This window comes from Dreissena polymorpha, chromosome 2 (assembly GCF_020536995.1).
Source record: "Dreissena polymorpha isolate Duluth1 chromosome 2, UMN_Dpol_1.0, whole genome shotgun sequence".
NCBI classification, from domain to species: Eukaryota; Metazoa; Mollusca; class Bivalvia; order Myida; family Dreissenidae; genus Dreissena; species Dreissena polymorpha.
This window is the reverse complement of record NC_068356.1, coordinates 72,879,322-72,907,207: the sequence shown is the minus strand read 5'-3', so window position 1 is coordinate 72,907,207 and position 27,886 is coordinate 72,879,322. Positions and strand designations below refer to the sequence as shown.

The 27,886-nt window shown below is 35.0% G+C and overlaps 2 protein-coding genes across 5 annotated transcripts in view; one reads left to right on the top strand and one right to left on the bottom strand.

Annotated features, from left to right (window-relative positions):
• LOC127867588 (uncharacterized) overlaps nt 1–27,886 on the top strand; it is a 138,202-nt gene that overhangs the window by 25,073 nt on the left and 85,243 nt on the right. The gene's annotated exons all lie outside the window — the stretch shown is intronic.
• The window catches only part of LOC127869810 (uncharacterized), a 41,758-nt gene that overhangs the window by 4,002 nt on the left and 9,870 nt on the right, over nt 1–27,886 (bottom strand). The window contains exons 6-7 of the mRNA XM_052412469.1: nt 27,169–27,290; nt 975–1,058 (exon numbers count right to left, since the gene is read on the bottom strand). Coding sequence (XP_052268429.1) covers nt 975–1,058; nt 27,169–27,290 — 206 coding nt within the window. The remainder of the gene's footprint in view (nt 1–974; nt 1,059–27,168; nt 27,291–27,886) is intronic.

Sequence of the window (27,886 nt, the reverse complement as noted above, 5' to 3'; positions counted from 1 at the left end):
TAGAAGTCATTTTCTAGGAATAGGGATGTGTTACTGGAAACGACCTAATTATAAATCGTTTTTACCCCGCTCGCTTACAGGCCGGGAACGAGATTTTGTGTAATTGGAAACGACTTAATTATAAATCGCATCACCCAGCTCGCTTATTGAAATGTGCGCGCAGGCCGGGAACCTCGCTCTTTATATACAATAACAGCCATTGTGTCACACCGGTCTTACTGACATTTAATATACTAAAAATTTGCCCCAAAAAACTAGGGCAGGTAGATAGGAAAGATTTTGTTGGAAAACCAACAGTGTTGTCAGTGTAAAATATTTGTAAAGCTTCTTCAATTTCAAATTCAGTTTTACATTTATGACCTGCAACATATTCAGGGGCGTAGATAACCTCCCAACATGGGGGGGGGGGCGGTCCAGTTTATGTACTGGGGACATAAAGAGGTTCGTTTGAGAGGGTTGTCCTCTCCCGTGGTTCCGAAAGAAAATACAATTACAATTAATATGGTGCGTTTTGGGGGAACTTTCATGTTGATATAAATGTTATTATTTTCTTTCCAAAAACTCTAATTACAACATAAAATTAAGTAAATGTTTATGTATTTTAATGACGGAGTTTAACAAGTGATATGAGAAATAAAAACATTAACATTACATTCACAATGGATATATTTTATTACTATTGGACATATTTAACACCTGAAAATGGGAGAGTGTTATAAATAACCACATGAAAATACACAACAACCAATACAATATGACATGATTAGTAAATAATGTATCCACATTTCGAGCACTATTAAAATACTGAACCAGGATGAATAAATATTATTAAATTAAGTTAAATAAACAAAAATTACGGATAATTCATTTTTAAGCCACAATTTATCATGCACTGTTCGCGTAATGTTAATGCCAAGTGTCACATTCTATGAAAACTTCCCGAAGATAGTTAACCGTGATTCATTCACACTGACGAACTCATTGGCAACATCTAACAAGTCCTTTGCGTCGGTAGCACACCTGTGCACGTGGAGCGTCATGAGGTGGGTGAGTCTCTCCTGTGTCATAAACGTCCGGAGGTCTCAGGCCGGAGAAGGACCTCTCGCTGGTGGCGTTGGTGGCGGGCATTACCAGGACGTGGCGGAGGACGCAATTTTTTTACAATACGAGTATTTTTTGTATGTTGTGTCTTTTTTCTAAATTTCGTTTGTATTTAGATCAACGTTAGGTTCATAAAAGATAAGAACGATCGCAAATTAAAATTTAATACTAATATACATACATCATCGTAGTGGAGCCAAGCTGTATATCAAACAGATATAACGCTTTGATTACAAGGGAAACAAGCAACTAAGCAGTATTTTTAAATAATACAAAAATTGTGGCAAAGAAATGTTAAAAGTGAGGCTACTCGAATATCAGTCGCGTTCTGGGAAAACGGGTTTAAATGCATGTCGTAAAGTGTCGTCCTAGATTACCTTGTGCAGTCCGTGCAGGTCTATAAGGGACGACACGTTCAGCCTAAACTGGGTTTCGCTAAGAAGAGACTTCCTTTATACAAAAAGTCGGCAGACTGCACAGGCTAACATGGGACGGCAACACACGCAAATGAATCAATCCCCGTTTCAACAGTGCATACCTCTTGAATATGTTTTCACAAGGGTCTGGAATAGCTGCCGTGCCGAATTCGCCAACGACTGGTGCCTTGGCAGTTGCTACCTTTTGATAGGTGTCGCTTTTAAGATATTTTCGATCATAATTTACCTATCTGGAGCTTGATAACTTGTTCATAGCAGGATAACTACAATATTATTTTTTTTATCAGTTAAATGAGTGAATGTTAAATATTTTATCGCTAAAAAAGTGAAAATCGGTTATATTTTCCGACTACCGCAATCAACTCAGTGTTTAGATATTGAATAAGACTAAGTTTGTTGAACAACTTAATTACATCAATTCTCAACTAATTAATAAAAACGCTTTGCTACCAACCGATTCTGCAGTGCGAACGAATAAGCCTCGATCTCGGACAACATGCATGTGCGTAAAGTGGCATCCTTGATTAGGCTATGCAGTCCGCACATGCAAATCAGGGAAGACAATTTCCGCGTGTATGCATGTTTTCGTTTGAATAAAAGAAAATCCAGCCAAGGCGGAAAATGTCGTCCCTGATTAGCCTGTCAGACTACACAAGCTTATCCAGGAAGCCATTTTACGAATATGCATGAAGACCAGTTTTCTCAGATCGAGGCTAAAAATACCTACCGATTCTGAAGTGCTGGATTATAGCCAGTCCGTCAAACCAATGATTGTAGGTGTAGTTCCCTACCTCATACATTCCCCCTCCATTTCTGTACACCCATGTGCATACGACGGAATGGTACCCACACCGATGTGGGTAAAATAAAGAGTTGAGTTAAAGCATCCGGTACTTTCACATTTGATAAACATTGTACACATGACATTGCAAACAGGTGATTAAATTTATATCAATTATCCTAACGATCCTAAACACTTATCAATACTGTTATTTAAGTTTATTTTCTCTCCAACGGTCTTTCGATGCTTGCAGCGTTTTTATTAGCATCGGATAACCAATACAAGTCGTAGAAAAGGGACACATAGATGAAAAATACCTTATTATAATTATTTGAAGTTAAGTAACATCATTAAAAATATTATATCTTAAAATCATAGCTTCTTTTACAAATTTGGCTAATTTAATACGTTCAAATTTATTTGTTGTATTCAGTTATTGGTATAATTTGTAAACAGAAGCCCTAACATAATAACATTTATTAAAGTAGTTACTTCTATTATCAATGTATTAAGGACATTTACAAACAAAATGAAACTCATCTTCGACATCTAATTCGTTACAAAAAAGGCAATTACGTTCGTTATCACTTTTGACCACAGCTGTTTATTAGCATGTTTTCTTGTTTTCTTATAACTCGTTCGTCTGCCTCATGTTCAGTACACACATGGGTTCTTAATTGTAAGTGCATTGAACTATCAATTTACCTCGTATAATTTATTTACGTTTTATAATATCTCACTGCGGTAAATAAGCCAAAATCCACTGATGACCCTCTCGAAAGAAGGTCGTACATCACTTAAATAGTTGCTAAGCCATGAAAACTACTTACCTTATGGGTTATTTTGATGTATCTTGGCAATAATCCTACACATGTTCAACCCAAGATATAACAATTGAACGGTGAGCGACAGCGAAAATAAATTATATGCTTTCAGAAGTTTAGCCATTCTTCTCATATTATCCTTTAATGAATGAAAAATAAACCTGAGTCCTTTTTGGTACGGGGACACTTATTTTCAAATAAAATCCATAGTAAGGCTAAACTATCAGGTATAGAAATGCACAGCTGTGCAATGGTTGCTTATCAGATGTTTAAAATAAAAATGCATAGCTGTGCATTATGTGTTCGTCAAATGTTTAAAATAGAAATGCACAGCTGTGCATTGTGGGTTCGTCAGATGTTTATAAGAGAAATGCATAGCTGTACATTGGGTGTTCATCAGATATTTTAAATATGTTTATAATAGAAATGCACAACTATTCCTTGGATGTTCGTCAGATGTTTAAAATATAAAATGCACAGCTGTGCATTGGATGTTCATCAGATGTTTAAAATAGAAATACACATCTGTGCAATGGGTGCTCATCGGATGTTTAAAATAAAAATGCATAGCTGTGCATTGGGTGTTCGTCAGATGTTTAAAATAGAAATGCACAGCTGTGCATTGGGTGTTCGTCAGATGTTTGTAAGAGAAGTGCATAGCTGTGCATTGGGTGTTCGTCAGATCTTTAAAATAGAAATGCACAACTGTATATTGGGTGTTCGTCAGATGTCTTAAATAGAAATGCATAGCTGTGCACAAGGTGTTCGTCAGATGTTAAAATAGAAATGCACAGCTATGCATTGGGTGCTCATCAGATGTTTAAAATATAAATGCACAGCTGTGCATTGGGTGTTCGTCAGATGTTTATAATAGAAATGCATAGCTGTGCATTGGGTGTTCGTCATATATTTAAGATAGAAAGGCACAGCTGTGAAATGGGTGTTCATCAGATGATTAAAATATAAAATGCACAGCTGTGCATTGGGTGTTCATGAGATGTTTAAAATCGAAATGCATAGCTGTGCATTGTGTGTTCGTCAGATGTTTAAAATAGAAATGCACAGCTGTGCATTTGGTGTTCATCAGATGTCTATAATAGAAATGCATAGCCATGCATTGGGTGTTCGTCAGATGTTTCAAATAGCAATGCACAGCTGTGCATTGGGTGTTCATCATATGTTTAAAATAGAAATGCACAGCTGTGCATTGAATGTTCGTCAGATGTTTAAAATAGAAATGCATAGCTGTGCATTGGGTTTTCATCATATGTTTATAATACAAATGCATAGCTATGCATTGGGTGTTCGTCGGATGTTTATAAGAGAAATGCACAGCTGTGCATTGGTTGTTCATCAGATGTTTAAAATCAAAATACACAGCTGTGCAATGGGTGCTCATCAGATGTTTAAAATAAAAATGCATAGCTGTACATTGGGTGTTCGTCAGATGTTTAAAATAGACATGCACAGCTGTGCATTGGGTGTTCGTCAGATGTTTATAAGAGAAGTGCATAGCTGTGCATTGGGTGTTCGTCAGATCTTTAAATAAAAATGCACAGCTGTACATTGGGTGTTCATCAGATGTCTAAAAAGAAATGCATAGCTGTGCATTGGGTGTTCGTCAGATGTTAAAAATAGAAATGCACAGCTGTGCATTGGGTGCTTATCAGATGTTCAAAATAGAAATGCACAGTTGTGGGTTGGGTGTTCGTCTGATGTTTAAAATAGAAATGCATAGCTGTGCATTTGGTGTTCGTAATATATTTAAAATAGAAATGCACAGCTGTGCATTGGGTGTTCATCAGGTGATTAAAATATAAAATGCACAGTTGTGCATTGGGTGTTCATCAGATGTTTAAAATAGTAATGCACAGCTGTGCATTGTGTGTTCGTTAGATGTTTAAAAGAGAAATGCACAGCTGTGCATTGGGTGTTTATCAGATGTCTATAATAGAAATGCATAGCTATGCATTAGGTGTTCGTCCGATGTTTCAAATTGAAATGCACAGCTGTGCATTGGGTGTTCATCATATGTTTAAAAAAGAAATGCACAGCTGTGCATTGGGTGTTCGTCAGATGTTTAAAATAGAAATGCATAGCTGTGCATTGGGTTTTCATCATATGTTTATAATACAAATGCAAAGCTGTGCATTGGGTGTTCGCCGGATGTTTAAAATATAAAATGCACAGCTGTGCGATGGGTGTTCATCAGATGATTTAAATAGAAATGCACAGCTGTGCAATGGTTGCTTATCAGATGTTTAAAATAAAAATGCATAGCTGTGCATTAGGTGTTCGTCAAATGTTTAAAATATAAATGCACAGCTGTGCATTGTGGGTTCGTCAGATGTTTATAAGAAAAATGCATAGCTGTGTATTGGGTGTTCATCAGATATTTTAAATAGAAATGTACAGCTGTACATCGGGTGTTCGTCAGATGTCTAAAATAGAAATGCACAGCTGTGCATTCGGTGTTCGTCAGATGTTTAAAATAGAAATGCACAGCTGTGCATTGGATGTTCATCGGATTTTTAAAATAGAAATGCACAGCTGTGCATTGGGTGTTCGTCAGATGTTTAAAATAGAAATGCATAACTGTGCATTGGGTGTTCATTATATGTTTATATACAAATGCACAGCTGTGCATTGGGTGTTCGTCAGATGTTTAAAATAGAAATGCACAGCTGTGCATTGGGTGTTCCTCAGATGTTTTTAAGAGAAATGCATAGCTGTGCATTGGGTGTTCGTAAGATGTTTAAAATAGAAATGCATAGCTGTACATTGGGTGTTCGTCAGACGTCTATAATAGAAAAGCATAGCTGTGCATTGGCTGTTCATCAGATGTTTAAAATAGAATTACACAGCTGTGCATTGGGTGTTCGTCAGATGTTTAAAATAGAAATGCATAGCTGTGCATTGGGTGTTCATCATATATTTATAATACAAATGCACAGCTGTGCATTGGGTGTTCGTCAGATGTTTAAAATAGAAATGCACAGCTGTGCATTGGGTGTTCGTCAGATGTTTATAATACAAATGCACAGCTGTGCATTAGGTGTTCGTTAGATGTTTAAAATAGAAATGCACAGCTGTGCATTGGGTGCTCATCAAATGTTTAAAATAGAAATGCACAGCTTACGTATCAGAATCGTTCATGTATAAGATTTATTCATTTAAAACTATGTAATTAAGAAAACCTAAAACGGTGTAAAATGAAATGAAATACAACAGTGTCTATTTTGATAGGAGTATCTACACACATTATATTAAACGTTCAAGGCATGATATAATATAACACTCCAATAGAGAACGATAGTAAATCCACAATCGTTGACATTTACTGAAGCCGTAACCTCTCTTTGTTTTCACGTTTGTTCACACACAATAGCGCATCAATTACGATCAAACAAAATTGTGTTAACTGGTATACAGTTTATATTAAGATCAACATTGTCCACAACTGGACTCGAACCACTGCTCCTTGAAGGGAAAAACTAGCGCTAAAATCACTGGGCCATCGGCACTGATGTAAAGTGTGACTTATGTTTTAATACATATAAGAAATGCTCGTAATGTCACAAAATATAACGATAAGAACAGAACTCTCTAAATTAATACATCGGTTCGCGTTTGTAACGCTTATAGTATTAAGGTATTTAAATCGTTAAAACATGCATATAATGGATATTTTAAGAGTATGGTAAACGTTCAGTTTAACTGTTTCCTCGCAAATATCATAACTAAAACAACAATGTGAAAATCTGAAACAATTGTTGTAAATTGCGTCAATTTACCAAAACGTGAATAGGTTCATTTAAAAATATGGATATTAAAACGACAAGCTTAAGAAATATAAAAATATCACAAATATGAAGCCACTTGTACTCTGAGTGATGTAGATAGAAGAATACACATATGAATTCTTGTTGATAAGAGATATTAGAAAATACAACATTACTACATTTAAAACAAAACAGCAACCTGTGGACCTGACTTAAGTGTTGCGTGTGCTGGGTGAATTGTTTTTTTTTTTTTTATTATATATATTTTAGAGTCCAGAAACTCTACACATTGATATTTCCGGCCTGAATATATAATGTGTCAATGCTATTTCACGATTAGATGCAATATTATTTACTTATAAGGCGACAGAAGCGATTTATGTGACAACAAATTGACCAAAAATCGGAATTTAGACGATCCTATGCGAATGAGTTAAAACACGTTTCGACTTTTCTTACGGATTGAAGTAAACATTTAAATGGGCATAAAAACTGCATTAATAGTTTTATATAAATATATACAAACGCTTCCTGATTTATTTCCAAATTATCGATTGTTATTAGTCAAATAAAACGAAGAAGCAGATTTAATGCTACATCAAACGATGTGACTCGGAACAACTTCAGTTAATACAACATTAATATTGGTTACGCTAAGACCTCTGATCCGTCTGTGCTCCTAAGACATGACTTCGCAATGTCTTCAGTTATCAGATATGCGTAAACATTTCCCTCCGTCTTTTTATTGTTTTTCTTCGCAGAAGATGTAAGTTGTGCATGTCTCAAACATCTACACTTTATATATTCCCTTCCATTAGGTCCAAACATTGCACGTAAATTTCCGCCCATCCATTTAAATCATGTGAAACGAACACAAACTGAGAATAATTATTAAACTTATGGTATATGGTGTCGGCCTTCTTGCTGATCAATGATAATTTCAACCAGTGCTTGTAAAAGAACTTAACTTTAAATTAAGTTTGTTTGGATTTTTCGTCGCCTTTAAAAAAAAATCATGAAACCATCTCACAGCTTTCCATGGTAAGCTTATTTGACACTACTTAGAGCGCAAACTTATGTCAGTAACTGAAAACTATCTTACTCAAATGATATGCCGAGGAGGATGGGACAAACATATGTCGGTGTCACTATTGTGATTCAACTTCTTTTTATTTGAAGTGTGTTTATTTGTAACTTGCCTGTATGTTTTATATACTAGGATATACTTAGTTTTGTTAGTGGTACAGCTAGACGTGTTTTTTAGTGCGGCGTAAAAAGTGCGTTTAAAGTGGTTAAATTTTATGGAAACAAAGTAAAAAAAGGATAGAACTGTTTAGTTTTGAAAGCTGTAAGTTATTGGATCTAGTGATTTTGGGAATCATAATTGTAAAAGTGAGTATAAGAAGAATTATTGTTTCATTTATTCGGCGCTTATACATGTATATGTTACCTGTTGTGATTGGCGAGGACTGTGTGCATTGACCGTGACTTTGTAGAGTTGGTCAGTAGTGGTCAATAGTGGTCAGTGGACAAAACAATTAACACGTTCGATTCAAGGTGTGTGTTCGTGTGTTTTGTCGTGTGAAGTCTTATATCTATTGTTATACGGAAAAATGGGTATCGCGCTCAATCAATACCGTATACGCGTTGGGTGTTTTATACAAGAAAAGTCGCGACCATCACAGCGGAAAGTAAATAAACAGTATAATCCTTGTACGCCGGGAACCGATGTGCATTTCAGACTGTTCGCGTGCATGTTGGTTGCATTGGGCCTGTGTATCTATATTAAAGGCTTCTATGCATCGGTAGAAGTACTATCCGCGTTTATTGAGCCTTACGCGCAACGTAGCATTACACAAAATCATATGGATTGTACTCATGTCATACATATGTTTGGCGAAACAACAAGCTATGCATGTTTGTACAGGGGCTATCACAAGCGAATATTGCTATTAACAATGGATGTCGAACTTAATCCTGGCCCTATGCATCGCGATACAAGTGGTTCGGCTTCAACCCAGCCGCATGATTTATACGTTGGCCAATATATGAATCCGGATACTCAATGCATTGTAAATACTATGGCGGCTTATAATAAGCAGACGAACGATTGTATAGCCGATGTTCGTTTGGAAGTGCAGACTGTTCGACATGAAATGTTATGCGGAAAAAAGACTCGAGTGATATTAATGAAAATATTGGTAATACAGAGTTAAAGCAGCATACGCTGTCCGAAAATATAAAATCACTTAAAAATAAAGTTGGTGAAATTGAAAATGAACAATATAACATCAAATCCGAGTTTGAAGAAGTTGTTACGTAATTACGTATGGTTCCTGGAGAACACACAGTAATAAACAAAGTTCATGTCCGTTTTCTTCGCGATTAATGTCTGTTGAATATTTTCTAACAAAATGCTTGCTAATGTTCAGGAAATACAATTTTACAGCGCGGCGGCCAACATGGCCGCCACGTCAAGAAGACGTGACAAATCTCAGTTATTTTCAAATATAACCGCAGACTGACCACTTCTGACTTCACCTCTACATTTTTTCTTCAGGTTAATTTGCATATATTTTCTTTTTAACTTTGATTGGCCCTTAGCTAACGTGCTTATTGCTGATTGGTTGACTCGCTGGAATATACTAGAAAAACCAATTTATTCATGTATTTATATGCTTGTCAAATACTCCAAAATCGAATTACTTTGTATTGGTATAAAGTTTTACTGTTATGTTTGTCGGTGTTATATTTTGTGTAACTTATGCAAATAAGGCTTTTCGGTGACCCGTTCATCTGTGCTATTTCAATGACTATATGAGGTAATCTAATCTCATGTCTATATACTGAACATTTCGTTAATTGAACTCATTGTTAAGTATATGGTCAATCGATTCTCTTATCTACATGACTTTTCATTCTGTTGACTCCACTTATACTCCACCCTGGATGTGTTCTTACTAGTAATAAATATTAATTAAAGTTCTAGTTTATGTGTACTCTTAGATTATTTGTAAATGACAAATATCTCACAAAAACTTATTAAATTTTCAAACTTCATCCTAACATTGCATATACATATGATTAAAATATCTCCTTATTAATTTCTATCATAAGAATAAACAATATGCTATAAGAATAACTGATATGCGTATGCTGTTACATATCATTTGTTATACTACATAAACATAACTATTTAATTTATTTATCTCTACGGGGTTATTACGTCTCAAAGTTGCGCATATGTTTGATAAAGAAAGTGCCGACCTGAACGAAATAGGTAAACGCCTAGAAAAAATTGAATATGCTGAAATTAGAAATTGTCTTATGATATTTGGTCTCACTGATGAACAAAATTAAGCAGTTGATAAAACAGAACAGTAGCAGATGTGTACAATGTCGCTGTCCCGAACACCCCCTGCAAGATAGTCCAGTGTTAGATATAAAACGTGTAGGCCGATTCAACAAAAACTCTTACAGGATGGTCCTTATAAATTATAAACAATATGACTGAAAAGGGGAAATATTTCAAGCACGCGACCGTCTCAGGGACTCTGGTATTCGTGTCAAATGAGCTGACAATGTTCTAACGTAACAAATTCAGGGACCTGTCGCAGCGTGGTATACAGGCATACTACAAAAATGGTGTGCTATGGTGTCTAGCCTGTCTATGCTTAAAATGGCAGAAAACAGGTCTTGTAAAGCATAACGCGTCATTGTATCTATGCTTTCGTCCCTATACGACTATATGCCTATGCCATATGATTGTTTTTTTTAAAGATTTTTGACGCCAAAGTGATGCTTATTTTATTATATGGATCGGAAATATGGGGGCTAAACTATGTTGAAGTTGTAGAAAGAGTTCACATATATGCATGTAAAAGATTTATGTCAGCACCAATGTACGCTGTTAATAATGCTATTTTAGGTGATTGTGGCAGATATTCAGTACATATTTATTCATCTATGAGAGTTATAAAATATTGGTTACGAATACTGGATACACCTCACTCCCGTCATATTAAAAAGTGATATGAAATGTTGAAATGCTTTGATGGCATAGGGCATGAACACTAGGTCACCTTATTACGCAATCACTTGCAATCCATAGGTTTTGGATATGTGTGGGAACAACAATCGGCTGTTAATAAACCATTGTTCTTGCATAATTATGCTCAACGATTGAAATATATTTTTATACAGCAGTGGGTAGACAAGTGTAATAGTGCCCCCAAACTTAAAACATACAATGGATTTAAAAGTAACTTTGATTTTGATGTATATTTAAATTGTTTAACTATAAGTAAATTTCTAAATGCATATGTATGTTTTCGAATTTTTCCCCATAAGCTCATGATTGAAAAGGGCCGCTATTTGAATATCGACAGGGACCAAAGGTTATGTTCTTTTAGCAAAACTGATATTGAAGATGAATTTCATTTTCTATTAATATGCACGACATACTTAGACATCCGAGAAAGGTATATACCAATTAAGTATTTTACACCCGCTACTATGATTAATTTAATATAATCATGAGCTCCCGGGAAGAAAAGGTGATCAGGGGTACTGATATGTTCTTGTAAAATGCTTTTAAAAGAAGAAATAAGTTACTTAACAGCAGTTTATTATAAATAGCTGTACCATTACATATGTATGTTTGCTTATACTTTGTATACTTTGAAATTTTGTGGCTATACGATGTTATTTGTACTTGCAAGGGCCGGAGGCCATATAGCAATAAACATTGAAACTTGAAACTTGAGAAAATTATGAATGTTTATTTCTGTCATTTATCATTTATATCCAAAATGGAATCTAAATTCGTGTTTGCTTTATTTGTAGACTATCATGTGGACGGACAATTACGTTGGTTTCAAAACGTACAGCCTTCTTCTTTATTACCTGAAATTGATTTAATTCCTTGGAATGGCTACGACCCCTGCTTGAACGATGTATCTATGGTTGTTGCGAATGATGACCTTTGAAATTCTACGGGTAAAACTAATAAACATTCACTTGCCTTTGTTTAAAAGCCACACACTTTTCCTCTGACATTGAAATGAAATACATGTTAATCAATACATACAGATGCAATTTGAAAGTGTGCAAAATTGTCATTACAACTTAAGCCTCGTTAGCAAGAAATTTATTATTTTTCAAATGGTAACGCTCTTATAACCGAAAGTAGGATTTCTAAACGTAAACTTCCATTTCGACAAACGCGATTATTTTTAAGTTTTAAAACGCAAAAAGGACGGATTTCTACCTTGTAACCACCAGATGTAACAACCAGATATATTCTTATTGGCATAGATAAAATTAAATCTATACCTTAGTTAGCAAGTAATTTTATTTTTCAAACGGTATCGCTTTTAAAACCGAAAGTAGGATTTCTAGACGTATAAGTCCATTTCGACAAACGCGATCATTTTTAACTTTTAAAGCGCAAATTTACTTAAATTCACTATGCCAAATAAGTTGTGTGACTTTAAGTCTATAGTTTGAAAACATCATTTAAATGTACAGTAACGAGTTGCAACATGTACATGCGCAGTCAGCTGTTTATGATATTCAACACTAAAAAACATTATGTATGTAATTTTACAAAAACATCATATATAACTAAGATATACCTTAAGCTGCGTTGTTAATTGTTTGAAGGCCAAGCTTGAGTCAGACTCCGGACGGGCATGTTTACGTTAAGGAGACTGGCGGCTTTTACTTTTTTGTGACAATGCCTTCCAAGTCGAGTTACTCCCTGACATTTAGGTACGTCTGTGTTTAAAAATGGATTATATGAATCCATGATGTCTTCATTTAGTAAAATTCATTAGAGGTAACGCTAAAGCCGTTATACAAAAATTTGTATTACAAAGTACAAGCATTAAACAAGTTTTCACTGCGTCATGCTATCGTTTTAGCTGGTGCTGCATAATTTAAATTATAGTGCTCGTTATAATTCAGCTATATTAAGTGTCTACTCTTGTTAACAACTTAATGTATTTTCTTTTGTTATTTCAGTGTTACTGTTGAAAGCGAGCCACTTACTGACTCATGGAACCTTACCGTTACTGGTTTACCAAGTAAGTCTAAGAAGTGATTAGGAATGACACGGGTGCGCGGCCATATGTTTGTAAAGCTTGTGTAACAGGAAAATCGATAGACCTCTAGATGGGAAGAAGTGAGGACAAGTGTTTTTATTTGTGGTGTAATGTAAAATGTTAGTTTTGAGGTATGCCAATAGATTAGTATTTAATATTTTCGATTCTCATTATTTGGGTATTTTAATTGTCGTCTGTGCACGACAGAATGATCGAATGACGATCACCAAATATTGATAGAACAGCACTTATACGGAAAGCGAAATTTTAAAACGTTTTCTCAGGCAAAATAGATGTTTAAAGCTGGTGAATCGGTTTGAAAATATGCAATGATATTTTGCGCTTAAGTAAATTTCTTGTTGTTTTGAAGAGTACATGGTCTTTAAAAAAAAGGAAACGTACAAGGTTGTGTGTGTGTGTGTGTGTGTGTGTGTGTTTACGCAAGCATCCATTTACCAGTCGTTTATAGTTGGATCATTTTGGATCATTTTGTTTGTATTGCGTTATTTTAAAGAACGTGTGTTGATTATAGCCGTTTTTCTAGAAGGCCAACGTTTATTATTTTTATTGCAAATTACATCGCATAAGTATGGCGTGCGATGGATTAAAATTAAATGCGTCTGATATCAAATATTTCAAGACACTGCACAGGCGAATCAAGAACAGATTTCCCGCTGTTATGGAATTAAGCTTTTAAGGGAGTTCTCTTTTTGATTTATATCCAGTGTGGGTAGAAAGTGCTGTGCATTAAACCCAGTTTTCGCAGAACGGGGCTCATAGCTGCATTCACCTTCGATCGTCATAGAGTCAATTATATTCATGGAGGCGAAAACAACAACAACATCTTCCTTTCAATCTTTATAAATTTTCGATCGCCTCGAAAATTTATTTTCGTATAACATTATTAAGCATAAGCTAATGAATGGTAAGGCAAAGTCCGATAGAGGCAAATTACATGCTTCAAAATTATTCTCATGGCGTTCAGAAGTGAATGTCAATTATTTCGTTTTATGTTAAATAGATAACAGTGGTGTGATTAATGCCCACGGCCCTAGTTTATCTATTAAATGGTATAATAAACTGGCCACAGCAATTAATTCAAAGTAACACACTGCAGTAATGATTTTTTTATGTGAATTGCTTGACTGCGAGATCCGTGCACGTGTGACTAAGATTGCATTATAAGACTGTAAGTCCACATTGATGAAAAGAGTCACAGTCCACATCTTGAATATAATTACATACTCTTACTCAACATCTGGAATGTATTTACATTCACATACTATTTATCCACATCCGAAATGAAGTCACATACTCTACATCAGGAATGTTGGCACCGAAGTCCAAGTCAATAATGCAGCAATATATCATTTATTCCCGCTGCATGAATGCAGTCACAGATTCTTAGTCAACATCAGGAATGCAGCCATAGACTCTTGGTTCACATTTAGAATGCAGTCATATACTCTTAGTTCACAAAAGGAATGCAGCCATAGACACTTAGTTTTCTTTGGGAATGCAGCCATAGACTCTAAGTTCACATAAGGAATGCAGCCATAGACTCTTAGTTTACATTTGGAATGCAGTCATAGACACTTAGTTCACATACGGAAAGCAGCCATAGATTCTTAGTTCACATAAGGAATGCAGTAATAGACACTTAGTTCAAATAAGGAATGCAGTCTTAGACTCTTAATTGACTTTTGGTGCACATTAGGTATGTAGTCATAGACTCTTAGTTAACAATTGGAATGCAGTCATTGACTCTTACTTCACAGCAGGAATGCAGTAATAGACTCTTAGTTCACATTAGGAATGCAGTCATATACTCTTAGTTCACATTAGGAATGAAGTCATAGATTTGTAGTTCACATTAACAATGCAGTCATTACTATTTGTTCACATCAGGAATGAAGTCATAGACTCTTAGTTCACATTAGGAATGAAGTTATATACTCTTAGTTCACAATAGGAAAGCAGTAATAGACTCTTAGTTCACATTAAGAATGTAGCCATAGACCCTTTGTTCACATAAGGAATGTAGCCATAGACTTTAAGTTCACATTATGAATGCAGTCATATTATTTAAATCCATATCAGGAATGCAGTCACAGACTCATTATTCACATCGGGCATGTTATCATTAACTCTAAAACCAGATAAGGAATCCAGTAACAGACTCTTAGTCGACATCAGGAATTTAGTGATTCAATAACTCTGAATCCACATTCAGGAATTTAGTCTTCACCAATAATTTGTCCTTTTCAGAATCATTATGCAATAGTTGCTCAATAGCCTCGATAAATCGAGCTATACGAAATATATAATAAACTAAAACAAGAATAGTGATATAATTTGTTAAGAATTACAAGTCCGGTCTACCATCGGTGGCATTGTTATGGAGGTAAATATCATGACCTTGCGAGACGTCGCCAGCAGCACTTAGGTGGCTCAAGCTTGCCGTTCTTTGCCCCGGAAGGTTCCAGAGTGTAAGGTCCCGGTCTTTGTTTTGTAATGTATCTTATGGTTAGCTTGTGAACTAGATTCAAACGGTGGTAATGGGTGAGGTAGTCGTTCGGCGGAGGTTGTAGAAGTGTTGGAATCGTTGAAGGTAAATAGTATTGATGAGCTTGCTTTACGATCATACTGCTCACCGGGCCTCACGAATGTAGTTTGATCAAATAGATTGATCGGTTGGGAAACTTTTTCCGGTTGCCTCTTATCAGGGTGGAGAATCACGTGACTTTTTTGGGTGTTCCACCTTTTTACTTTATTGGATTTATTAAAGCGAGTATGCACGATTTTTATATGTGTTAAATTGTAATTTCTTGATACAAATATGTTACAATAACACAAAAGAGGCAATAACAATTATACATTGAAGACGAATGTCATACAATTCAGCAGAGACAAATAAGCGCCACGAGCCGATTGTGACGAAGATATTTCGTATATATTTTCCTACAATAACCGAAGCATTCGTCTTTTTATTAGGATCGAAGTTAGTGTTCGTGTGTCGTATGAATAGATATCGATGCAGGAAATTAAAATGATCCGTTAAACTAACTTTAGATTCACATAGTTCATGCATTATATACATGCTGGCGAATTCGACTGTACAGACATTTTCGATTTCAGAATTACATATCTGGCTTATTTCGCATTTTTCGACACATGTTCTTCTGAACTTTATTTTAATTTATAATGAAATATATGTATAATAAGTGTTTTTTTTCTACACATTTTATATAAATTCATTCATATTCGACAGAATCGTCCATACTCGCTTTAAACGGTAAGTGATGCTTTATTTCAAATATTTTTTTAAAACAAGTTTTCTTAAGAATTTCAACTAGCGCATCAAATACAGATTTTTATGCTGCTTATGACAATGTGAAATACATAAGAATGACTTTATTTAATAAGCATGTGGTCTTGTTAAAAAATCCATTTTTACTGCATTTATTGTACACGATTATGTTTAACGCAACGTGAAATTTTGTCACCGATTGCAGACGTATTTAAGGAATTATTCTTATTCCTTATGATATTTGCACAAACTGCAAGAACAACTGTCTTCATGCACTATAAATGTTTGCAAACATATTTTTATAACTTGAGATATTTGCAAATATAAAGTTCTTAACGATGTGATTCCACTTGAATTACACATTGTGTAAATGTGTATGATTTCTCGCTTAAAGCGGGTATATACGATTTTTTATATGTGTTTAATTAATCCTACAATAACCGAAGCATTCGTCTTTGTATTAGGATTGGAGTTAGTGTTCGTGTGTCGTATGAATAAATATCGTTGCAGAAATTCAAATAAACCGTTAAACTAAGTTAAGATTCACATCGTACATGTATGATATACATGCTGGCGAATTCGGCTGTACAGCCGTTTTCAATTGCAGAATTAATTATCTGGCTTATTTCGCATTTTTCGACACATGTTCTTTTTAACTTTTATTTTAATTTATATTGAAATATATATATAATAAGTTGTTTACACATTTGATATAAATTCATAAATATTTGACAAAATCGTATATACCCGCTTTAAAGTAACTTAAATACTCAAAATCAACGAATATAGCAATAGCCAAAATTTCAACGCTAGATGTAAATTAAACGGGATAAAAAATGATCGTTTTTTTGTGGCACAATATATTCAATTTTAATTTCCTGCAATACTATCTATTCAAACGAACACTCGCTTGATACATGAAGAAATGTTGAAGATATTGTCCCACAAAAAAAGTAAAACAAGCATTTTGTATTGTGTCAAATTTATGTTACCAGACCACACTCGTCATTGACATTTTTGCTATTGCTTTAAAGGGGCCTTTTCACAGATTTTGGCATATTTTGAAGTTTGTCATTAAATGCTTTATATTGATACATGTAAACATTGTATCTAAGAAGCTCCATTAACAAATCAAGAATACAATTAAAAAACAGAAAAAGTAAACCCAAACAGGGCTCGAACCAGTGACCCCTGGAGTCCTGGAGTAAAAACCAACTAGACCGCTCGGCCATCCTGCCAAGTATGTATAACAGACGTATTTTATACTTTATATGAGCAATCTTTGTAGTTTCACTTGATTAAAAGACAACAACAGAACTCTCCAAATTATTCAATCGTTTCGCGTTGCAACGCTTTATATTTTTCAGGTTTTTAAATCGTCAAAAGATGCATATAATGGATATATTTGAGCATGGTAAATGTTCAGTTGTATTATTTCCTCACAAATATCATAACTAAAACGAACATTTGCGAATCTGAAACAACTTTGTTCAATTTTGTCAATTTGCCAAAAAGTGAAAAGGCCCCTTAAAGCAACGTTCACTTTGTATATGTAAACTTTATTTTTCGAACTATTGTGCGAAATATTCGTTGATTTTGAATGTGTATGGACTGTTAAGATAAGTGTAACGAATTTGAAGGAAATCTAATGCAACTTGTCGAACATATTGTCAGAAATGCAAGCAATGCATTTCAAAAGATGAGCTATTGACATATTTGTAATTTGATTGTTAATATGACATTTACATTTGCCCAAGGGGTACAGGATATACGCGTGACACATTTGTTGTAAATTATATAGGTGAATGATGAAGAAACCGTCCATCCATACTGTAATATGCCAAAACTGGACATATAACATTCAAATGTGCCATTGTGCTTTCAGCTGGGAGATTGGTAATACAGGCCACGAATCATCTGTACATGATGAACATTTGTATTAAGTTATTTCAAAATTGCATGATTAATGTTTAATTTCTGTCTGGACAATGTACATTATGCTCAAGTTTGACCTTTTACTGTTACATTGAATTTTCGGCTTGTAAGATGATGTTTATACATAGTTTACATTACTCGTATATTATTATGAAGTTAAAGTCACGCTCCATTTGAACATGTAATCTTAAGTATACCTGGACCTTTGTTGGGGGGCGTTGTTACATTTGAAACGATGTCTATACATTTGGAACTTTTGAAATAACTTATTTTAGAATTGCATGGTTAATAATAAATAACATACTTTTATATTGCAAAAATAAACATTTGACCTGTATGCGTGGCATTGACCTTTAAGGTAGGAAGACAGGTTTATAAACACGTATTTCATCTTTCAATGGAAACGCTTGTATGATTAATGATGAAGTTAATTTCCGGACAAGCTGTTTTATGGCTAAGTTTGCCTTTGATTTCAAGGTATGCCCTTAATAATTTTGAAAAGCTTAATAATTTTGAACAGGACGACGGGTTTTACACGCATTATAATGTCAGTCCATTCCGGTCATTCGTTGTAAGATATTTTAAAGGTTCGTGATGAATTATCAAGTTACTATCTGGCAAGCAGTTTTATTTTCAAATTTGACTTGGTTCTATGTTTGACCTTAATCTTTCAGGTAAAGAGATGTGTGTTACAAGCGACAAGTCGTATTATCATGGTGGTCAGTTGTCATTATTTGTAAAATGTATGATAAACAGTCCGGAACTGCTCGGAAACTTGCACACACGCACGCACACACATACACCCGACCATTGTTAATCATATATGGAGCTTTCCGCAAGAGGGCTTGAAAAAAATTAGGATCGATACGAACAATTATGGGTTATTGCAATTAACAGCTGTGTTCAGCCTCAACACAATCGTGAACTATTATACCAAGTACAGGTACGACATTCATGCCCGGCGCATACATTCCACTGATTACGAGGAGTGTGGCATAATATTCGAGGACTCGATGTAGATGTACCGACGCGCTTTGTCAAACTGAAGTTCGGACGGATGGACACGATGATTGACTTCAACATCCTGCCATGACAACAGTACTAGCTGGGCATATACGTTTCGAAGAAGGTGCATATTGAAGGGAATTTCGTTTCATCCTGTAAGTGTGCTGTCCTTTGACAGTGAAGCATACACACATGTTTGTTTCTCGTTCACTAAACTGCTCTGTAATACTGCTCTACCGAATGGCATTATTGCGTTTGCCAACTACTTGTTGTTTTTGTTGTGTTTGTATTCTTGAAAATTGAATTGTGCTCTGTTTGTCCAGATAACGCCCTATCGCCGTATCGCTATTAATGTGTTTGTTCGCAACATAGCCGTTAATAATATTTGAATAGTTTGATCAAAGCGCTTTTATAACTTAATAGTGTGTTTTAATAGCGGTTACTTTATCATCATTTATATTTCATCTCAGGTTCTTTAACAGTGACCAACAGTTCAGTCTAAGTACGTTGAACTATTTTTTAAATAGATCAGCAGAGATAGTTCACCTTAATTGACTTAGTCTTAAGAGAAGTTTGGTTCCTTTTAAACTCAAATTATTTCTCATTAGTATAATCAAATAGTTCAATTAGACGTGTATATCACGGAAATTAGTTTTGGTGTTCTCTGTGGGTGCTTATTATCGATAATAATAATAATAACAACAACACAATAGAGTTGTCAAGATTGGGTTTGTTGAAAGTTTAACTAGTGTTATTATATTAATTCGTCAGCTGTATAAGCGCATTTACCCGATAGGTACAGTTATTCAAGGTTCGATGAAATGGTTGGTTTAATATATTGACTTTCTTTCATAGAACAGAAAATAGATTAATTAAAACATCGTCATTCCTCATCGCACCACGATAAGATAATAAGAGACGTTGAAACACTCGTACGAAACTTACTAGACCAACTCCCTAACTGTAACTAACGTACTGCTAACCAACTGGGTAACATTAAATTACCGAGAATATTATTACAAGTAAGTATTAACTACAAACAACAACAACATACATCTTTTAATTTTACCATCTTATCATACGGCCAAAATAATTGTGCTGTTGGGAAATATTGAGGTTAAACATTTCTGTCTTTTCTCTTTTAAAGGCTAGATACAAGAAAGTGAATGTGGAATGTCTTTAATTTGTTTAACGACAACGTAATTAGGTTTGATTACCAATAAGATTGTTCATTTATAATTATTGTATTTTATTACATTCGTTTAATGAAATTTGCATTGAACTTTTTTTGAACTATTTTTGAACAATTCTGAAGAGAATTATTTAGCTTTATCAGAACAACAGAACATATAGAACGAATATTTATGCACCTAAGAACATTAAAGCTCATCGTGTTAACAAAATCATTATAATACAAGCATGCATGAACATAATGAGCAACCAAAAATATTAATTATCGCAGAGCAGGTTAATATCATCATGTTTATATAATAAAATATACAGACTAGATCTATGTATAAACTAATTATATGCTTTTAATTGGTTAAATAATCAGTGTGCGTTCGTGCGAGCATGTGTTTGTGCGTGCGTGCGCGTGTGCGCGTGTGCCAGTGTGTGTGCGTGTGTGTGTGTGTGCGCGCGTGTGTGTGCGTGTGCGTGTGTGTGTGCGTGTGCGTGTGTTTGTATAGATATCAACGTGGGGACTCAGTCTGCACACCAACGTCGCGAGGACTTATTTAGGGAAAGATTGATGACATAAAAAATAACCGAACCATAGTGTTCACGCAGAAAAGTAGATAACTTGTCAATAAAGAGGACAATTATTGTCGGACTTTTTTGTCTCCTTGTTTCGTGCCGATGTTTCAAGAGAACCAATTGGTAACAGTGTGGTCAACCGATTGTGTGTTATTATCATCTGAGCATGAAGATTTCTTTTGCACTTTTACGTAGGATTTTAAGTTATTATACATAGCTTTTAGAGCATTCAGAAATTTACCTTGTAAACCTTTCCTTTCAAGACATTAAAATAATTTAAAATGGTTAATGGAATCAAAAGCTTTTTAAAAATCAACATATAAACAACACAATCTGCCTTTCTTTTTCGATAAATATTTTTGTATCATAGCTTGGAGGAAATTAATAATGTCAGCTGTCGAATACCCGCATCATAAGCTTGCGATTCGTTGATTTTATAATTGTTCTCGGCCCAAAAGTATAAACGAGTATTAATTATTTCAGAAAATACTTTGTGCATAGTGTTAGTAACAGAAATAGCTCTGTAATTTCAAGGGTCAATAGTTGTTCCCGATTTATTTGACATACTATGCTGTTTCCCCATGAATCTGGAAAATTACTTGAATCGAGGATTTTGTTTAAGTGTGAACATAAATTAAGTGTTATTTCGTTCGAGGTATACTTGTAAATTTCGTGGGAACACCATTAACATCACAACTTTTGTTGTTTGTCAATTGGGACAATGACCGTTCTACTTCTTGTACGATAATGGCTTATTAAGTTTGTTTGTTGATTCATCAATAAATTCTGTATTTTCATAATTTTCCATTTCCACAACATCTGTATCATAGAGTAGATTACGAACAGATTCATACCATGTATCAGTCAAAGAAGTTGAATCTATACACGTTTGATTTTTCTCCAGAACATAGACGCTTTGTTTCTTACCACAGACAGTTATTTTCTTTCACTAAGCTGAAAGTCTAAAAGCTTGTTTGTACAGAAAGATTTGAATTCGTTCCTCGACAGTTTATATTCATGCAAATGAGCTGCTAAATGTGTTATTCTAAATTATTGCATAAACTCTATCTATAATGCCCTATGGCGTGGTGCAGAAACTTAGTAATAGGGGGGCTTGAACAAGAGAAATCGTGCATTAACAAGGCGATTCACGTGCCGTTCAAGCCCTGTTATGTGTTTTTTCATATCCATAAACTGGTCCACGCGCAGTTACTTCCCTTAGTCTTCTTTGAGTTCTTCTTAGTGAATTCAATGAAGTTATTATGAACTTTGTTAATAACTCCAGCCTTCGACGACTCTCCAAGCATAAATGTTGAACAGAATAAGCACCAGTTTCCTCATGCATGCAGGGATACAGGCAATGAATATTTCAATCCATTTTTCAAATTAAACCATCTGCACTCTCTTGGCAACAGCTTTTTTATTGTCAACGTCAATGAAGTTAAGGTTATTTACTCAACACTTTCAAAAGACTATGCTTAAAATGTAAGTGTTTATGTACATTAAACGTTCCTGCTGTATGTTTGAAATACTTCAGTGACAATATGTTGGCAGTATTAGTTTTTAGAAAATTTAGTTTAAATAAGATAGACCTGCACGAAAGAAACATATATGAAAACAATAATGACGTATTCTGACGATATATTTATCCGTCACGACCAGTAAATTCCAAAATAATTCCACATTTCTTACTTTTCGCGGCTGCATTTAAAATTTGCATTAATCCACTATTTAAACACATTTTAAATCGAAAACTGCCTCGTCATTTCTGATGATGACCGAGTGAGGCATATGTAAAACACAACCTTGAACTGTATGACTTCATATGAAATAATCGAATCATTTTGTCGATGTCGAATGAAAAAGACATATTCTTTTCAATGTTATTTTAATTTATTTTGGTATGTGTGATTTGTTAATGCAATAATAGCGAAAATACACATTTTCTCGGACAAGATCATCTGCGGGCGCTCTCAAAATTTGTTTCTGCCCTCGTGCTGCGCACTCGGGAATTTACGGAGTTTTCGAGCGCCCGCAGATGATCATGCCCTCGAAATCGTGTATTATCCCTATATTGACGTAGCGCCGCGTACTTACCTCGCTTTTTATCGTCGCACTAGAGTCCCACCACTCGGGCTGCGTTGCGTTAAAGCGGAGTGATCGTACTTGCATTTGCTTTCCAGCTGTTCCATATAATTATTTGATTTGTTTTATTGCTTCGTTAAGACAATGTGTAATTATTGCGCTGTTTAACTGGAGGGCGCTCTTAAATATGGATACAAAGTCATGCATTCTGTTATCGTGCCCTTGCAATCGGTGTAAAGGGTTCAAAGTACTTGAGTTATGATGTGCCTGGGCGTTGTTGACGGTACAACGAATTTCAATTCAAATGAACATGATATAGGGAACTGATCGGAGTCATCTCTGTCTTATACTTTAAAGTCTTTTAAATGCGGTATTAAAAAAGATCTGGTAACGCTATCATGTAGTCAACTACGCTTTATCCGTCATTTGAGAAATAGGTAAATTCGTCGTTTATATCGGATAAGATCGGCCATTAAGACTATGGGTATAAAATGCTGGATTTGCTATAGAGCGGAAAAAGCTATTTCCAATTTTATCCTTAATAATTGTGCCTGGGCATTTCGTATGTACTATCGTGACAGTCGATTTCACCGTGGATATATTTTAAATTATCACATGGTATAAAATCGAGATAATCTTTCGTTCTGCTATTGAAATCACAAGACAAAAACAGGAATAATCAAACCTATTTTTTCTAGGTCATAAAAAATTGGGTAATACCGTTAGAATAATAAGTATTGTTATAAATTGTCGATATTTAAGGAGATACATAGGTAAAGTACATAATAACATCGTTAATGTCAACACAATAACAATAAAATCCAACACAATCATTATATACGCTTTTAACAGTATTAAGTGATTCTAACTTATTATGTATAAAACACTAATGTCACCATTATTCCGTAAGGTATTTATTAAAAGTTTCCTGGCATACTGTTGCCCCATGATTCAAACAAGTTGGTTATGTCGAACGTTTGTAAATAAGATCTTAATTCGTTATTTCCTTGATGTTTGTTTAAGCCGACAAAGTTCCAATTGAATATACTGCAGTGTTTCACAGGTGTTAATGTGTTGGCATTGACCCAATACAATGCGATGGTTGATTGGCTCAGAGTGTCGTCATCCTCGGAGATGTCCCGACCGATAAGCGGAAATACTTTGGTAATCATCGGTGACCAAAAGAGAAAGCTTGCTATCGGTAACTGGTGGTCCACATGGTATTTCGCCTTGGTGGTCGGCGAATAGTAGTCAAATTATATTTATAGCGTCGAATTAAGAAGTGTATATAAAACACATACCTTTGAATCTCTGCTTCTTGTCTTGCATACAAAAGGCAATTTATCTTCCTACGCAACTATTAAATAGTTTAAGCATACAACAGTGCATTTGTGTACTCATTACAAACAATAAACACATATATGGCGTCTTTCTTATTCGGTTCCTTTTTATTTCATATTGCAAAGAGAGGGTCGTGGAACGCATGGAGACAGAAGATCGTTTAAAAACGTGAATCTTGTAAATCGCGAACACATTGAGCCGTTTACATACACGCTTGCAAGGCCCGTTTTGAGAGTTTTACATTGCCAGAATGAACACATATTATTATTAATCTTATGTCGGATGTAAACTAAGGCTGAGAATGTAAAATTGTTTGCAGAAGCCACTGGGCCGGTTGAGACAGCTATTTACATCACATATATCGTGGAAAACTGTTCTGTTTCTCGCCGACAGTATGCCTATAGATATAAATGTAATTGCCGTATGCGTTTGGTCGTTGGTGAATACTCGTGTTCGATCTGATTAAGCGGCGTTGTACGATGTAATGCTTCTTTAAATCTGCATTACATGTATTTGAATTGCAAAAGAGCCATAAACTGGACTTCACCCTAGCCACGAGTTCCATCTCAAAACGATGTTAACTACCATCTTTTACTTACATGTATCTAGATATAAATGTGTATATAGCACGTAAGAGACATCAAACTTCATTCTAAAAATATTTTTGTTCGAGTCAACGTCACTGATATTTGACACAGGCTAATCAGGGACGACACTTTCCGCTTTGATATTATTTTTCGTTACAAGAAAGTCTATTATAAGCAAAAACAAGTTAAGCCGGAAAGTATCGCCCCTGATTAGCCTGTGCGGACTGCACTGGATAATCTGGGAAGACACTTTACGCACATGCATTTAGCCCCCTTTTCACAAAGCACGGTCCAACTATATAGTGAACGGGCCTCACATAGTGGTCAGCAGGTATTTTAAAACTTGGTCTAAAATCGTTGTCAGAGACTGTTTTGTTTTCCCTCTGAAAACATATACGAACATTTCGTCCTAACTATGTTTCAAACAAACAAACAACAACACTGTTGTGCGATTTGCGAGAGACGCATATATTTTGCCGCCGCATGTGCACAGAGTTTCAAGACAATCTTGATTTTCATAAAGCAGGTACAGTAATACGAAATTACAAGTAGTAATTGATGCGCATTTTCATCATGCGCATAAATGTATGCTCAGGTAAAATCTGTAGTAAATATCAGTAAATTGTGTTTAAAATTAAACCGCATTACGATAAAGCATCAACTACAGATTTAACCATATATTCGTCACAAGACTGGTAGCCGCCCACGAAACAACTCCCTTTTATGGGTGGGTTTATTCCCTACCCTAGGAAGAAACGTGGGGCACGTAGCAATGCACTTAGACCATTCTTCAGAATATCGGAATACGCCTTTATCCGAGCATATACATAACATAAAAAATAAAATAAAACAATATGGATATACAATTATACCATAAAAATGTACTCATACAAAACATGAATTTGAATTTGATCTTGCCACGTGACGCCTTCGCTAGAATGATTTTCTATCGCTATTTATTTCTATAAATAGCAAATACACAAAACAAACTCGCAAAACCCGGTTTGTTTTCTCATGTCCGTCAGGACAAAAGTACTCCGCTATACGATTTGTAACGCGGAGTACTATAAGTCTAACTATGTTTCAAAACAAAACAAACAACAACACTGTTGTGCGATCTTGCGAGAGACGCATATAGACATTACAAAGTAATAGTGGAATCAAACTATCAAATCTCAAATTCATACATAGTCATACATAATTCATCGTTGTACAAAACGAATACAACAAATTGTAACAAATTACACTGTTAAGGTTTTGTAACTGATATCTTTTTATCTATAGAATCTTGAACATAACCGTCTTTTGCTATGTCCGTTTTCACATCTCCCATGTATCTTAAGACATCTTTCAGAAACGCTCGAAGCGTTTGCCACATTAAGGCTCAACTAGCTCGCAGTGAGTGCGTACCAATATCAAGTTCGGGGCCAACTAGTTTTAATTTTTAACAATACATTCTCTTGCTCTAGTGTAATTATGATTTTTATCTTTCTTAATTAAGGAAGATACAGCTTTAGAACGAAAAGCTGGTTTAAATAAATACTCATTTGATTCATTAGACAAGTTTGCTAATGACATATATTTTGTTAAAAAACCATATGGGCAAGCTGAAGTCGTGCCTTTTGCAATAATAATATCTGAACCATATAAATGTCGGTTTTGCTATGGTGCACATTAATAACAAAAAATGATGATTTGAATTGTACGTCATTACAACGAAGCTCACTTATTTCATTCATACGCATAAAACTAGCATATCCTAAAATGATCATAGCTAAATCTCTAACATCAATGACATCAGTAGAATCCTTATACATCAACATAATGTTTGTATCATTTCTGATGAAAGTACATCTTTCTTGTGAACAGGTTTTGAACACACACGTTTTGAAGCTTCTAATAATTGCTTAACAATGTTATTTTCTGTTGGATCATTTACACCATTCATAGAATGAACCATTTTATACTGTAGAACACAGATGAAACAACGTTGTTAGATTTTCCGTGATCCATTAATTGAGTCATGTACATTGCCACTGATATGGGTAAGGCTGGCATGGCGACTAATGAATTGTCTTCGCAGTAAGTTTTGAAATGTTCAAAAGAAGAATATTTCTTCACCGTATTGTCTGCTCTTGACTGCATCAAATATCCAGCCATTCTGTCCGCCATTTCGTCTCTGTGTTGCCCATGCAAACCTGCGTCCTCTAATCGCTCAGTCAGAGTTCCTCTCAAACCAATACCTGTCAAACATATGTGATATATGCATCAATACATGAATTATGGTATGCATCTTAATGCTATCATATCAAATGATAATCTAGTTTCGCCAAAACAACCGTTATTTCCTTCCCAGGAATCGTACAATCTCTTCCAATAATGTTACAATCTTTTACAAAATATCTAAATATGCCGTCTGACGAAATTAGCATTGGCCAATAAGGCGAACTGACCCATTTTGGGACAACAAGGGTGCATTTTGCTTTCTCCGATATCATCTTATCGATACAGTTCGGAACCAACCTAGGTGGTGGAACTAACCAATTTACATCGTTTCCCCAATATTGTACTAAGGCATCTACTGCCTCTGTTCCTGGAACCCACCATCGGGAATTAAACCTTCTGCATTTATGTTTGCATGCGATGCAAATCTGTCAACTGATGTTTACCCCATATGTTATCTAATGCTATAAAATAACATTTATCTATCTGCCAGTCGTCTGAATCGAAAACATCGACTTAAATAGTCGCTCTTTTCATTATCTGCTCTTGGAATCCATTCCGGACATAATGATATCTTATTTTGATCACAAAACATATTTAAATCTAAAGCTATGTC